This window comes from Anomaloglossus baeobatrachus, chromosome 3 (assembly GCF_048569485.1).
Source record: "Anomaloglossus baeobatrachus isolate aAnoBae1 chromosome 3, aAnoBae1.hap1, whole genome shotgun sequence".
Lineage (NCBI taxonomy): Eukaryota > Metazoa > Chordata > Amphibia > Anura > Aromobatidae > Anomaloglossus > Anomaloglossus baeobatrachus.
The window spans coordinates 82,422,060-82,434,980 of record NC_134355.1 but is presented as its reverse complement, the minus strand read 5'-3'; the positions used below and the strand labels follow the sequence as shown (position 1 = coordinate 82,434,980).

At 43.4% G+C, this 12,921-nt stretch overlaps 1 protein-coding gene and 1 long non-coding RNA gene across 3 annotated transcripts in view; one reads left to right on the top strand and one right to left on the bottom strand.

Annotated features, from left to right (window-relative positions):
• Window positions 1-12,921, top strand: part of MACROD2 (mono-ADP ribosylhydrolase 2) — a 2,939,506-nt gene that overhangs the window by 1,851,672 nt on the left and 1,074,913 nt on the right. For both annotated transcript variants that reach the window (XM_075338062.1, XM_075338061.1), the window contains exon 6: window positions 9,249-9,370. In XM_075338062.1, coding sequence (XP_075194177.1) covers window positions 9,249-9,370 — 122 coding nt within the window. The remainder of the gene's footprint in view (window positions 1-9,248; window positions 9,371-12,921) is intronic.
• Window positions 12,487-12,921, bottom strand: part of LOC142294992 (uncharacterized) — a 3,245-nt gene continuing 2,810 nt past the window's right edge. The window contains exon 3 of the long non-coding RNA XR_012751338.1: window positions 12,487-12,547. This is a non-coding gene — a long non-coding RNA (uncharacterized LOC142294992). The remainder of the gene's footprint in view (window positions 12,548-12,921) is intronic.

Genomic DNA, 12,921 nt, shown 5'->3' with positions numbered 1-12,921 from the left:
ACATATTTACAAAAAAGTTAAGGGGTGTACTCAGTTTTGTAATATATTTATACTCTGTATAAGTGCAGTATATTAGAAGATGCATTTTTTTCTTTTACTTTTTGTATCTGAGTACTGAAAATGAGAAGGGACATTACCTCTATATTGTCACTATGCGGAGGTAGTATAGTGCATTTAGAAGGTTATTACAGCTCCACTCTCTGTGTGATGCTGGTGACATTATGTCTACAGATATCTTCCCACCTACATAAACTAGCAGCAGATATCGCGCATCTGTCCTATTAATTTAAACAGTATAGGCATAGCATCTCACACATGAGCCAGGCAGAAATCTGTAGACCTGACATTCCTAGCACCATTTACCTCTTGATGAAGTAGTGCAAGATGACTCCTTTTCTGGGGAGCTTAAAATGGTTTTTCACCTTTGGGGATGTTGAGCCGAATTCATCAAAGCATTTATGGAATAAAGAGCTGCTGTACAGAGCATGGAAAAGTCACATAATTTTGGCTCAACTGAAGGCTGCGTAAAATTTTGTGACTTGGGATTTTTACTCCATTTTTACCCAGCTGTGAAAAAGTAGTCAAATTCATGACAAGCAGCGGTGTTCGCGATACCCTCAAGACTAAAGGGTGCTTTACATGCTGCAACATTGCTAGCGATTGCTAGCGATGTTGGGAGCGATGGCACCCGCCCCCGTCGTTTGTGCGACATTTGGTGATCACTGCCGTAGTGAACATTATCGCTACGGCAGCGTCACACGCACATACCTGTTCAGCGACGTCGCTGTGACCGCCGAACAATCCCTCCTTCAAGGGGGACGTGCGTTCGGCGTCACAGCGGCGTCACAAAACGGCCGCCCAATAGAAGAGGAGGGGAGGAGGTGAGCGGCCGGAACATGCTGCCCACCTCCTTCCTTCCTCCTTTCCGGTGGACGCAGGTAGGATGATGATCGTCTTTCTTGAGGTGTCACACATAGCGATGTGTGGTGCCGCAAGAATGATGAACAACCTGCGGAATGAAACACCAAGACATTATGTTTTGGAGTGACGTGTCAACGATCAGCGATTTTTGCCGTTTTTGCGATCGTTGATCGTCGCTCCTAGCTGTCACACGCTGCGATGTCGCTAACGACGCCGGATGTGCGTCACAAATACCGTGACCCCGACAATATATTGTTAGCAATGTTGCAGCGTGTAAAGCACTCTTTACTCCAGTCGTAAGGATTCGTGGCGAGGCGCACACTGAGGTTTACACCATTCATCCGATGCCTGTGATTCATGAAGAGGCTTACGCCTGACTCTAGCACATCTCCTCATCATGATTGGCCCCTATATTTTTATAATAATGTATGTAATTCTGGCTTAAAAACAAACCTTTTGCAATTGGGATTCATAAATCTGATGGGGAGTTTGAAATCCTTTCATCTGTATTTTTTTCTGAGCTCCTCTCAGCTGAAATTGAATGTGAAGAGAAACAAAAATCCCGAAAAAGCAAAATAGTGCAACATTTTTAATAAAACTCAATTACATAAAATGTTGCTCACGCTAATATTTGGATTTAAGTACAAGGAAACAAATCTCTAGCTGTAGAGAACCCTTTTAAAGGAACACCTATGAATACTTGTATTTCTGATGTCATCCTAAATTTAGTCATCTATACGCCATGATGGCGACTACATTTTTATGCAGAAACCAATGACACTTAAAGAAAAGAAAAAAAGAAAGAAAATGAAAATGTAAGTCCTTGAGATCAACTTTTAATTTTCTTTTCTTAGAGTAGGTTAAGAGTTTTTGCTTTTTATGTGATTTTATTTCTATGTTGTTTTTGTCTATGGGGTGTTATTTCTGCTTCTAATTTAATTTAAAGGTTTTTTTAGATAGAAATGCTAAAAAGAACAGTAAAGAAAAAACAGACCCAAGTGCCATAAAAGCTTGTTCCAAATCTGTGTCAAAATCCTAAGAAAAAAAACTCGCGGTAAACCATTTTTCTCTAATACATCAATTTCAAAAACTGCTATTCACGTGCTGTCTAACATATCCCAGCTCTTGACGGTGCCATTGTAACAATATACCGCAATCATTGTTATTCGCTCTACATAATGGTGGGTTTTTATGTTCTGGCTGATCAGGAGTAATTATATATATATATATATATATATATATATATATATATATATATATATATATATATATATATATATATACAGTCATATGAAAAGGTTTGGGCACTCCTATTAATGTTAACCCTTTTTCTTTATAACAATTTGGGTTTTTGCAACAGCTATTTCGGTTTCATATATCTAATAACTGATGGACTCCGCATTTAAACAAAATTTGAACGGTGCAAAAGTATGGGCACCTCAACATAAAAGTGACATTAATATTTTGTAGATCCTCCTTTTGCATAAGAGCCTCTAGTCGTTTCCTGCAGCTTTTAATGAGTTCCTGAATCCTGGATGAAGGTATATTTGACCATTCCTGTTTACAAAACAATTCCAGTTCAGTTAAGTTTGATGGTCGCCGAGCATGGACAGCACGCTTCAAATCATCCCACAGATTTTCAATGACATTCAGGTCTGGGGACTGGGATGGCCATTCCAGAACATTGTAATTGTTCCTCTGCATGAATGCCTGAGTAGATTTGGAGCGGTGTTTTGGATCATTGTCTTGCTGAAATATCCATCCCCTGCGTAACTTCAACTTCATCACTGATTCTTGCACATTATTGTCAAGAATCTGCTGATACTGAGTTGAATCCATGCGACCCTCAACTTTAACAAGATTTCCGGTGCCGGCATTGGCCACACAGTCCCAAAGCATGATGGAACCTCCACCAAATTTTACTGTGGGTAGCAAGTGTTTTTCTTGGAATGCCGTGGTTTTTTGCCTCCATGCATAACGCCTTTTTGTATGACCAAACAACTCAATCTTTGTTTCATCAGTCCACAGGACCTTCTTCCAAAATGTAACTGGCTTGTCCAAATGTGCTTTTGCATACCTCACGCGACTCTGTTTGTGGCGTGCTTGCAGAAATGGCTTCTTTCGCATCACTCTCCCATACAGCTTCTCCTTGTGCAAAGTGCGCTGTATTGTTGACCGATGCACATTGAAACCATCTGCAGCAAGATAATGCTGCAGGTCTTTGGAGGTGGTCTGTGGATTGTGCTTGACTCTTCTCACCATTCGTCTTCTCTGCTTTTCTGATATTTTTTTTGACCTGCCACTTCTGGGCTTAACAAGAACTGTACCTGTGTTCTTCCATTTCCTTACTATGTTCCTCACAGTGGAAACTGACAGTTTAAATCTCTGAGACAACTTTTTGTATCCTTCCCCTGAACAACTATGTTGAATAATCTTTGTTTTCAGATCATTTGAGAGTTGTTTTGAGGAGCCCATGATGCCACACTTCATATGAGATTCAAATAGAACAACTTGCAAGTGGCCACCTTAAATACCTTTTCTCATGATTGGATACACCTGCCTATGAAGTTCAAACTCAATGAGGTTACAAAACCAATTTAGTGCTTTAGTAAGTCAGTAAAAAGTAGTTAGGAGTGTTCAAATCAAGAAATTGATAAGGGTGCCCATACTTTTCACCGGTCAAATTTTGTCTAAATGCATATTGCACATTTTCTATTAGTACAATAAACCTCATTTCAATCCAGAAATATTACTCAGTCCATCAGTTATTAGATATATGAAACTGAAATAGCTGTTGCAAAAATCCAAATTGTTCTAAAGAAAATAGGTTAACATTAATAATTAATAGGGGTGCCCAAACGTTTTCATATGACTGTGTGTATATATATATATATATATATATATATATATATAGATATAGATAGATAGATATATATATATATAAAATCAGGAGTATATAGTTCCTTGGAACTATATTTCTGCTTCTCATTTTGACTTTCTTTCTAGGAGAACAGACAAGGAATTAACAACAAAATGTGTAAGAGATATTTCAAGATCTGTAATCTTATAAAGCCGCGCTTTGCTTCTTGAAATCAAATGTGTTTCTTGCCAACAAGCTAGAAATAACCCTGCCAGCCTCTCACCTTTAAGATTTTACATACACAGGCAAATTATATGCTGGAGTTGTGTGATATTTTTTATTTCGGCTTCTCTGTGTGGATTGCTATAATGGAAAAATGTATTTTTTTTATAAAAAAAATATTTGATGTTATTAAAAAAACAAACATAAAACTTAGACCCTTTTTAAAGCAACTTATAAAATCTACACCGCCCAAGAGCTCACCTTGGGGTGTGCACAAAGAACAACATCTACCATCTCAAAAGACTATGACCTCCTCTGGTCATTCAGAACTTTCACCCCAGTATGTGATATGATGCCAAAATGTGTGCCCAATGTGCCGCTATACTCTCTAGGATTAATGAGAGAACCAAATTATTTTGGCAATTTTATGGCACTTCACAGCAATGTTTTTTGGACGCTTCATTTGGGTACTGTATTATACTTTATTTAAGAAGGTATTTCAAAGGGCATCAAACAATTTAATGGGAATACGTCAGAAGGATTTTACCACACAAACTATTAATAGTATATGTGCATGTAGCTCTTTCAATTTCAAGTCCAGCGATACCTAAACATGGCCAGTCTGTTCCATTGTTACTGAAAAGAAGCATTAGGATTGATATTGGAATAAGGCTGAAGAGCTATGGTAGATCTGAAGCCTCTGTCACTCCAGCTCTATTCCCAACCCAGCACCGCTTCCTGCTTTTTGGCTGGTGGCTCCTTTGTCTGAAGTTGCACAGCATAGATACTTTGTCTAGCTGAAGAAGGAGGCGCAGGGTGGGGAATAGAGCTGGAGTGACAGAGGCTTTAAAGGGAACCAATCGCCAGGATTTTTGTATATAACGTAAAGCCAGTACTATACTGGCACTATCAGGCTGATTCTATACATACCTGTAGTGCTCAGCTCAGATGTTTAGGTTTTGAAATCCAAAAAAGGAAAGTTTATAAAATTAGCTGCTTGTTGAGTGACAGCAGCTGAAGAGCAGATAATATATTCATAGTTATCTCCTCCCCCTGTTAGAATTAGCATAAGTATTATACAAATGATTCACTTTGTCTATTGCAGGACCTGTGTGAGCTCATACCCATGTGAACTGGTATCCAGCTTTGTTGGCTGAGGCCACGCCCCTTCTGGTCACATGGGTAGGACCTCACACAGATCCTGCAAGAAATAAAGGGAATCGTTTGTATAATTCTTATGGTAATTCTAACAGGGGGAGGGGATAACTATAAATACCCCCCCCAGATATTATCTGCTCCTCAGCTGCTGTCACTCAACAAGCAGCTAATTTTATAAACTTTACTTTTTTGGATTTCAAAGCCTAAATATCTGAACAGACCACTACAGGTATGTATAGAATCAACAGGAGTGTGAAAGAGTATGGACCCAGCACAATATCCTTAAAAATCACTTGTATCCCTTATTGAAAAATGTCATTAAAAATCAGCCAGCAAACGCATTGCACCAAGCGTGATACAGAAAAACTTAACGTGTTTCGGACATAGTTTTAAAAACAAGTAAGTCCTTAATCATATGTATAGAATCAGCCTGATATTGCCAGTATAGCACTGGCTTTAGGTTATATACGAACATCCTGGTGATTGGGTCCCTTTAACTCTACAAAAAGCCTAATTTGCATATTTGAATTTATATTTCTCAGTAATGGAGGAATGGACTAGCCTTGTGAAGGTGTTGCCGGGTTTGACTCTCAAAGAGCTACATTCCCATATAAGTAGAAATGTGAAGTGTGAAACCTGCATGAGGCCCCCTTCACACGCATGTGAAAAAAACATACCGTTTTTTCACTTACGTATTAAAGGGGTGGTTTGCTCCCCATGTGCCATATTTGTGGCACATGCGTGTTCTCCGTGTGTTATACATAATAACACACAGAGAACGGAAAGCCCCGCCTTAGACCCCCTTCACACGCACGTGCCTCCGGTACGTGCTAGGTCCTTTCCCGCATGTACCGGAGACCCGAACACACGTAAACCCATTAAAATGAATGGGTTTATGTGCACGCACGTGTGCAGCCATTGGCCCGTGCCTCCGTCTGGAGCAGACGTGAGCCCATGTGCTCCATACAGAGGCATGTCTGTTTTTCTCCAACAGCACGGGTGTCACGCGGCCCACACACGTACCACACGGATGTTGTGTGGATGTGGGCCCATGTGACATGCGCCGGAGAAACACACGTGTCATTTTAAAAATAAAAAAAAAACACAAACTCACCTCCACCAGCCCTGCAGTCTCTGCCGCGGCTGTCACCTGCATCCGTCCCCCTGTGAATTTGAACAACGCATCTTCTTCACTGGGGGCCAGAAGCAGCGTCAGCGGGGCATGACCTGTGCCGTACACTGTCATTCAGCACCGCAGACAGCTCCGGAAGAATCAGGTAAGGCGGGACTTTCCGTTCTCCGTGTGTTATTACGTGTAACACACGGAGAACACGCATGTGCCACAAACACAGCACACGGGGAGCAAACCACCCCTTTAATACGTCAATGAAAAACGGTACGTTTTTTTCACATGCGTGTGAAGGGGGCCTTACCTGTATCTTCCGGAGCTGTCTGTGGTGCTGAATGACAGTGTACGGCACAGGTCACGCCCCGCTGACGCTGCTTCTGGCCCTCAGTGAAGAAGATGCATTGTTCAAATTCACTGGGGGACGGATGCAGGTGACAGCCGCAGCAGAGACTGCAGGGCTAGTGGAGGTGAGTTTGTGGTTTTTTTTATTTTTAAAATGACACGTGTGTTTCTCTGGCACGTGTCACGTGGGCCCGCATCCACACTACATCTGTGTGGTACGTGTGCGGTCCGCGTGACACCCATGCTGCTGGAGAAAAACGGACATGCCTCCGTATGGAGCAGACGGGCTCATGTCTGCTCCACACAGAGGCACGGGCCAATGGCTGAACATGTGCGGGCACATAAACCCATTGATTTTAATGGATTTATGTGTGCCCGTGTCTCTGGTACATGCGGGCACGGACTTACAGTAGCACGTACCGGAGGCACGTGCATGTGAAGGGGGCCTTAAAGCTAGACCTGTCCCTCCCCACCAGGCTTTAACATTGATAAAGAAAGAAGAAAAGAAATGTGCCAAACACAGAGGGATCACTCAAAAATATACAAACTTTATTAAGACAATTTAAACAAACATGATTTCAGCCAAAACCAATTTAAAAACACTTAAAAAGCCATAAAAAAAGGCTGAAATACATATCCCTAATACTAAGCTTATAATAAAGCTATCTACAACCTCCCATATAATACCGCCCTGAACATGGGAAATAATGTCTTGCAGGAACACAATGTTTGCTGAACAATTGCCAGTATTAAATGCAAAAGTACAGTAAGGTTATAGAACAGTTAAAAAACCACTCCCAGTCATGGATGAAAAGCAGGCACATATGTAGCTACAGTCCTATTTTGTTTCCCTCTCCAGCCCTATTGCTTGGTATGATTCTCTTGCATTATGCTTATTCATTAACCCTTTCCATCGGTTTCTTTATTTCTGGAGCATATATTGTTTTTTTCATATTGATATATTCAGAATATATCTGTAAGTTGTTAAATCAGTGTTATACCCTCATGTGCCTTTGGTGATCCCCTGTGCGGTGAGAGTGCCCTCTACTTCTCTATTCATCCCCACCAGGTTTTGTGACCATTATTTCGCTATCTTGTGCCCATAACTTATAATTGGCCTAAAATCAGAAGTTGTGTCACAAGCGTTCAGTGTAAGGGTACCTTCACACTTAGCGATGCAGCAGCGATCCGACCAGCGATCTGACCTGGTCAGGATCGCTGCTGCATCGCTACATGGTCGCTGGTGAGCTGTCAAACAGGCAGATCTCACCAGCGACCACTGAACAGCCCCCAGCCAGCAGCGACGTGCAAGCGATGCTGCGCTTGCACAGAGCCGCCGACTGGAAGCTGCGGAGACTGGTAACTAAGGTAAACATCGATGTTTATCTTGGTTACAAGCTTACCTCAGCTGTCAGACGCCGGCTCCTGCTCCCCTGCTCGCTTCATTTGTCGCTCTCTCGCTGTCACACACAGCGATCTGTGTGTCACAGCGGGAGAGCGGCTTTGAAGAAAACGAACCAGGGCTGTGTGTAACGAGCAGCGATCTCGCAGCAGGGGCCAGATCGCTGCTCAGTGTCACACACAGCGAGATCGCTAATGAGGTCACTGCTGCGTCACAAAAAGCGTGACTCAGCAGCGATCTCGGCAGCGAGATCGCTGTGTGTGAAGCACCCCTAAGTCTATGGGAGCCAAGTTCAAGGCCAGAAAGAGGCTCTCATAGACTTGTGTTGAGCTCTGATTTCCAGCGCTCTCCATTACATACTGGAGCTGACAGCAGGTCACAAATCACTGGAGACCGAAGGGAGCAATGATAGAAACAGATGATGTCAGAGGGTGAGTGTAAGGGGTACTTTGCACACTACGACATCGCAAGCCGATGGTAGCGATGCTGAGCGCAATAGTCCCCGCCCCCGTTGCACATGCAATCTCTTGTGATAGCTGCCTTAGCGAACATTATCGCTGCAACAGCTTCACATGCACTTACCTGCCCTACGACGTCGCTCTGGCCGGCGAACCGCCTTCTTCCTAAGGGGGCGGGTCGTGCGGCATCACAGTGACGTCACACGACAGGCGACAATAGAAGCAGAGGGGCGGAGATGAGCGGGACATAAACATCCCGCCCACCTCCTTCCTTCCTCATTGCAGCCGGGACGCAGGTAAGGAGATGTTCCTCAATCCTGCAGCTTCGTACACGGCGATGTGTGCTGCCGCAGCAACGAGGAACAACATCGTACCTGTCGCTGCCGCAACATTATGGAAATGCCCGACACTAAACTGATCATACAATTTCGACACTTTTGCGCTCGTTAATCGTATTAAAAACGATTCACATACTCCGATGTCGACACCGACGCCGTAAGTGCGTCATTTTCGATTTGACCCCACCAACATCGCAGCTGCGATGTTGTAGTGTGCAAAGTATCCCTAAGACTGATGACAGGGGATTTACATTTAGAGCAAAACTTCAGCACTGAAAGAAAAAAGCTAGATTGATAAATGATAAAACATGAAAAGTTGTGAGCACGACTGGTCAATGACAACAAGCTGAAATCTTTGTGATAAAAAGAAACATTAGTGTTCGCATGTACTTAATCTGATCTGTCATTTTTTTTCCAGATGTCATTCACACTGTTGGTCCTATAGCAAGAGGACAACTAAGCGACTTTCACAAAGAGAACCTCGCAAAGTGCTATGAGTCCTCCCTCGCACTGGTCAAAGAGAATAACATCAGATCAATAGTAAGTCCACACCTTATTTTACTAGTTTGTAGCCTGTTATTGCCAGATTTGATCATTTTGGAGACTGGTCATTGCCACTATACCCAGGTTTATTACTGAACAACTAGATAGGATTACTACTTTGGATGGGTGGGCAACTAGCGTTCCCACGTTTTTCCATTTTGAGGACATCTCGGTTGCCCACCATCTCTAGCAGCTTAGTAGTAGAAATATGCACAGATGTTGAATGATGGTTTTTAATCAAAATGATCGTTATGGTAGTTTGAATTGTTGCCTCTCCTTCTAGAGTCCGATTCTGACCTGTGAAATATATCAATGGCGAGTACATTTATCCCAGTACTTGTATGGCTGTATTTCAGGTTCTCCAGCCAGCTCCGCAGTTCAGAATTTTTCAGCAAATCTTAAGGAGTTGCCACTTAAAGTTTAATTAATTTGGATGTCCCTTCGTGTCCTATCCTAGGCTGCAGATTAAGTTTTTAAAAGGAACCTGTCAGGTCCCTTATGCCCTCCAACCCAGTAGAATTTATATTTGCACGTCAAAATCCCCTTCCTAACCAGCACTGTATAACATCATTCTCTAAAATCAATGTGTAAAAAAAAAAAAAATAATTATTTAAATTATTCAAGTGCAAATTATGGATTTGACTAGTCAAAGAGAACTTTGTGCCCCAGACTAGTCGGCCCTCTTTCCGGGTTATCACGCCCCTATGGGCGTGATGATATGATTTCCATGAACCTGCATCCTAGCCAGCTTTCGGAAATCTTGCGCATGTGTGCGGCTTCTTTCAGCAGCGTCAGTGCACCTCTCAAGGTGAGTATACGTGCCCCGGCTTCATAGAGGCGCACTGCACATGACTGGAAACACAGCTTCTATACTTCCCATCATGCTTGCTTTTTACACATTGATTTTAGAGGATGATGTTATACAGGAATGGTTAGGAAGGGAATCTTGACGTGCAAATATGAATGCTGCCGGCTTGGAAGATATAAAGGACCTGATAGGTTACCATTACAGAACCATTACAACAAAACATTACTATTAAAAGCCAGTAGACATATTGTATAAATGATGTACCCACCATTATGGAAAGTCATTACCAGCTGGAGATACGGTGATGTAGCGCCCCTGAGCCACTCAGAGCACTACTAGGTACTGCATCCTCACCAGGATGCCCGCAACACCTAGATACACCAAAATCCCAATTTCCACTCCACACCAGGGGTAATTGGCTAGTCAGACACAAGAGGATGGCCACCTAGAGGGTGGAGCCAGACCAGGAAACTAGACAACCTGGTGGGAGGGGACAGTAGTCAGTCTAGAGAAGTCAGTAGAAGTGAGTGAAAGTGGAAAGGCGTGCCTAGAGTTGGGTCGTGCAACAGTGACCCGGGGGGGAAAAGGAGAGTGGTCGCCAGGGCAGATACACCCGAGTACCGCTTGGACCATAGCACCGATGGGGCACAGGGCCCTAGGTCAGGCGACAGTTTCATATGGCCTGGCAAATACCTGCACAGTGAGGGGACCTTCACGGACCTCACTGACGCACAGATCCGGGGGCATCAGCAGTAAAGCAAGTTTCAGGGTTCGGGACACAGATCAGATCATCCCTACAGGGTCTACACAGCCTGCCGTATGGACAAGGAGACTGCCACAAAAAGGGACAGTCTGTCCCCGAACCGCTCCACACTACGGGGACACAACCACACTGACGGTGCCGGGGACAGAGCAAGAGAGTCATCAACTGGCACTGGAACTACAGGGACCTGAACCAGCCATCCGAGGGTCAAGGGTGAGTAGAGACTGTTAAGCTAGGCCACACTGTGGGTTGTAGTTATTACTCCATCATACATCTCCCGGGCTCAGCCCTACCTGCGGAGGCCTACCACCACAGCTGCCATTACCACCAGCCCTGGGGGATAATTAACTCAGCAGCAGCGGTTCCACAAACTTAACCGCAACCCGCAGAATGACACAAATGACTTTAATCCCCACTGTAAATACTCTGCATTAAAAAGCACCCAGGGCACGGGACCGGGCAACGGCCACCAAAGTGACATTCCCCAGTGATACACTGCCTGGGACCGAGTACCCCATTCCCTGGGCGACACAGAGACACCTGAAGGGGATCTAATGGGATGATGTACAGCCGCAGGGTTCAATATTTCCTCTTGTAAGGTTGCATAAAGGAAAGGTAGAAATAAGCAAGTAGGCTGTAATGAATATAAAGTCTTTCCCCCATCTTTAGTCATGCATTCACTAAACCTGTTTATTCTCAGAGTTACATATGGATGACTGTCTATGAGAAACTGCTTACTCAATATTCACTTATGTTGGCAAAGTTTCCTTCAATTTGCAATTCTAGTATTGTTGTGACTACAAGGGTAGCGGCCATAGCAATACTCGGACTGGCAAATAAGAGAACAGATGTATCTTCTTCTGGGACCTCTGTAGACTTAGGCCCCTCATCCCTTTATATGAGCAGTAGTTGGCCGTATACACTTGATTTACTATGTACAGACAAATGTAGCATGTCATCATTCATTTTACAAACTACCCAGTACAAAGGGATGCTATTTCCACCAGAGTTGACTATGGTCGAATGCAGCCCCATCCAGGTGGCCCCATGTTTCCACATGCAGCGTGCATACGGTTGTGTTATTCTTGCATTATGACATCTCTGCATTATTCTTGTATTGGAAAATCAGATGGCATAATTACATGTTCACCTGTCTATGCGTTGATGTCATTGTGTACATGTTGACTTTTTTGTGGGTGTTAATCGTGTGATATACAAAGTCTGTCATCCTTGTAATGTGATATCACCGTCCTCAATTTACCTATACTGTGAAGTCACTTTGCACACTGTAAGGCTACACTACCACATCCGTGTGAGTGTTACCATCCAAGGGAAACTGAACTATTTTTTTCCTCAGGTGTTATCTTCCTATTTCAGTTAGATGTACAATAAAAAGACCACTGGAAGGTCACATTTTATGAAATTTATTACTCAGTAACAGATCTGTGCACCAAATTTGCATCCGTGTTCCATGGATACATATTGAATTGTATGGCTGAGTCTGATCTGCAAACATGGCTTAGAACAGGACCTGCTCTGAGGCTCCCGGATATCATACTTGGATAGGTGATTTTCACGGATGTAGGAATCAATCCATGAGACTCTACGAGACAGAGAAAGAAAATCAGACTGCATACTTGTCACGCTGTACTCTAAGATGTACAATAGCAGTACAGCGCAGTAATGTGGGACTGAGAGGATTCCTGAAACTATCTGAGAAGGTAGTTAGCTGGTAAACCACTAGGGGGCGTAAAAGTGGAGGAAACGTATGAGCAGGGAATTCCCTAGCAGAGGTAATACTAGTCAAGCCCACCAGATGGCAGTAGAATCGCCAGAAAGCCGTGTCACAACATGAGGTCTTGTAAGTACACAAGGGCAAAGTCTAAACGTAGTCAGAGGGAAGCAAATAGTCAGTAGCCGGGAAATCAGAGCCTAGAAGCGAGGGTGAGTGGGAACACAAGACAGAATTAAGGCAAA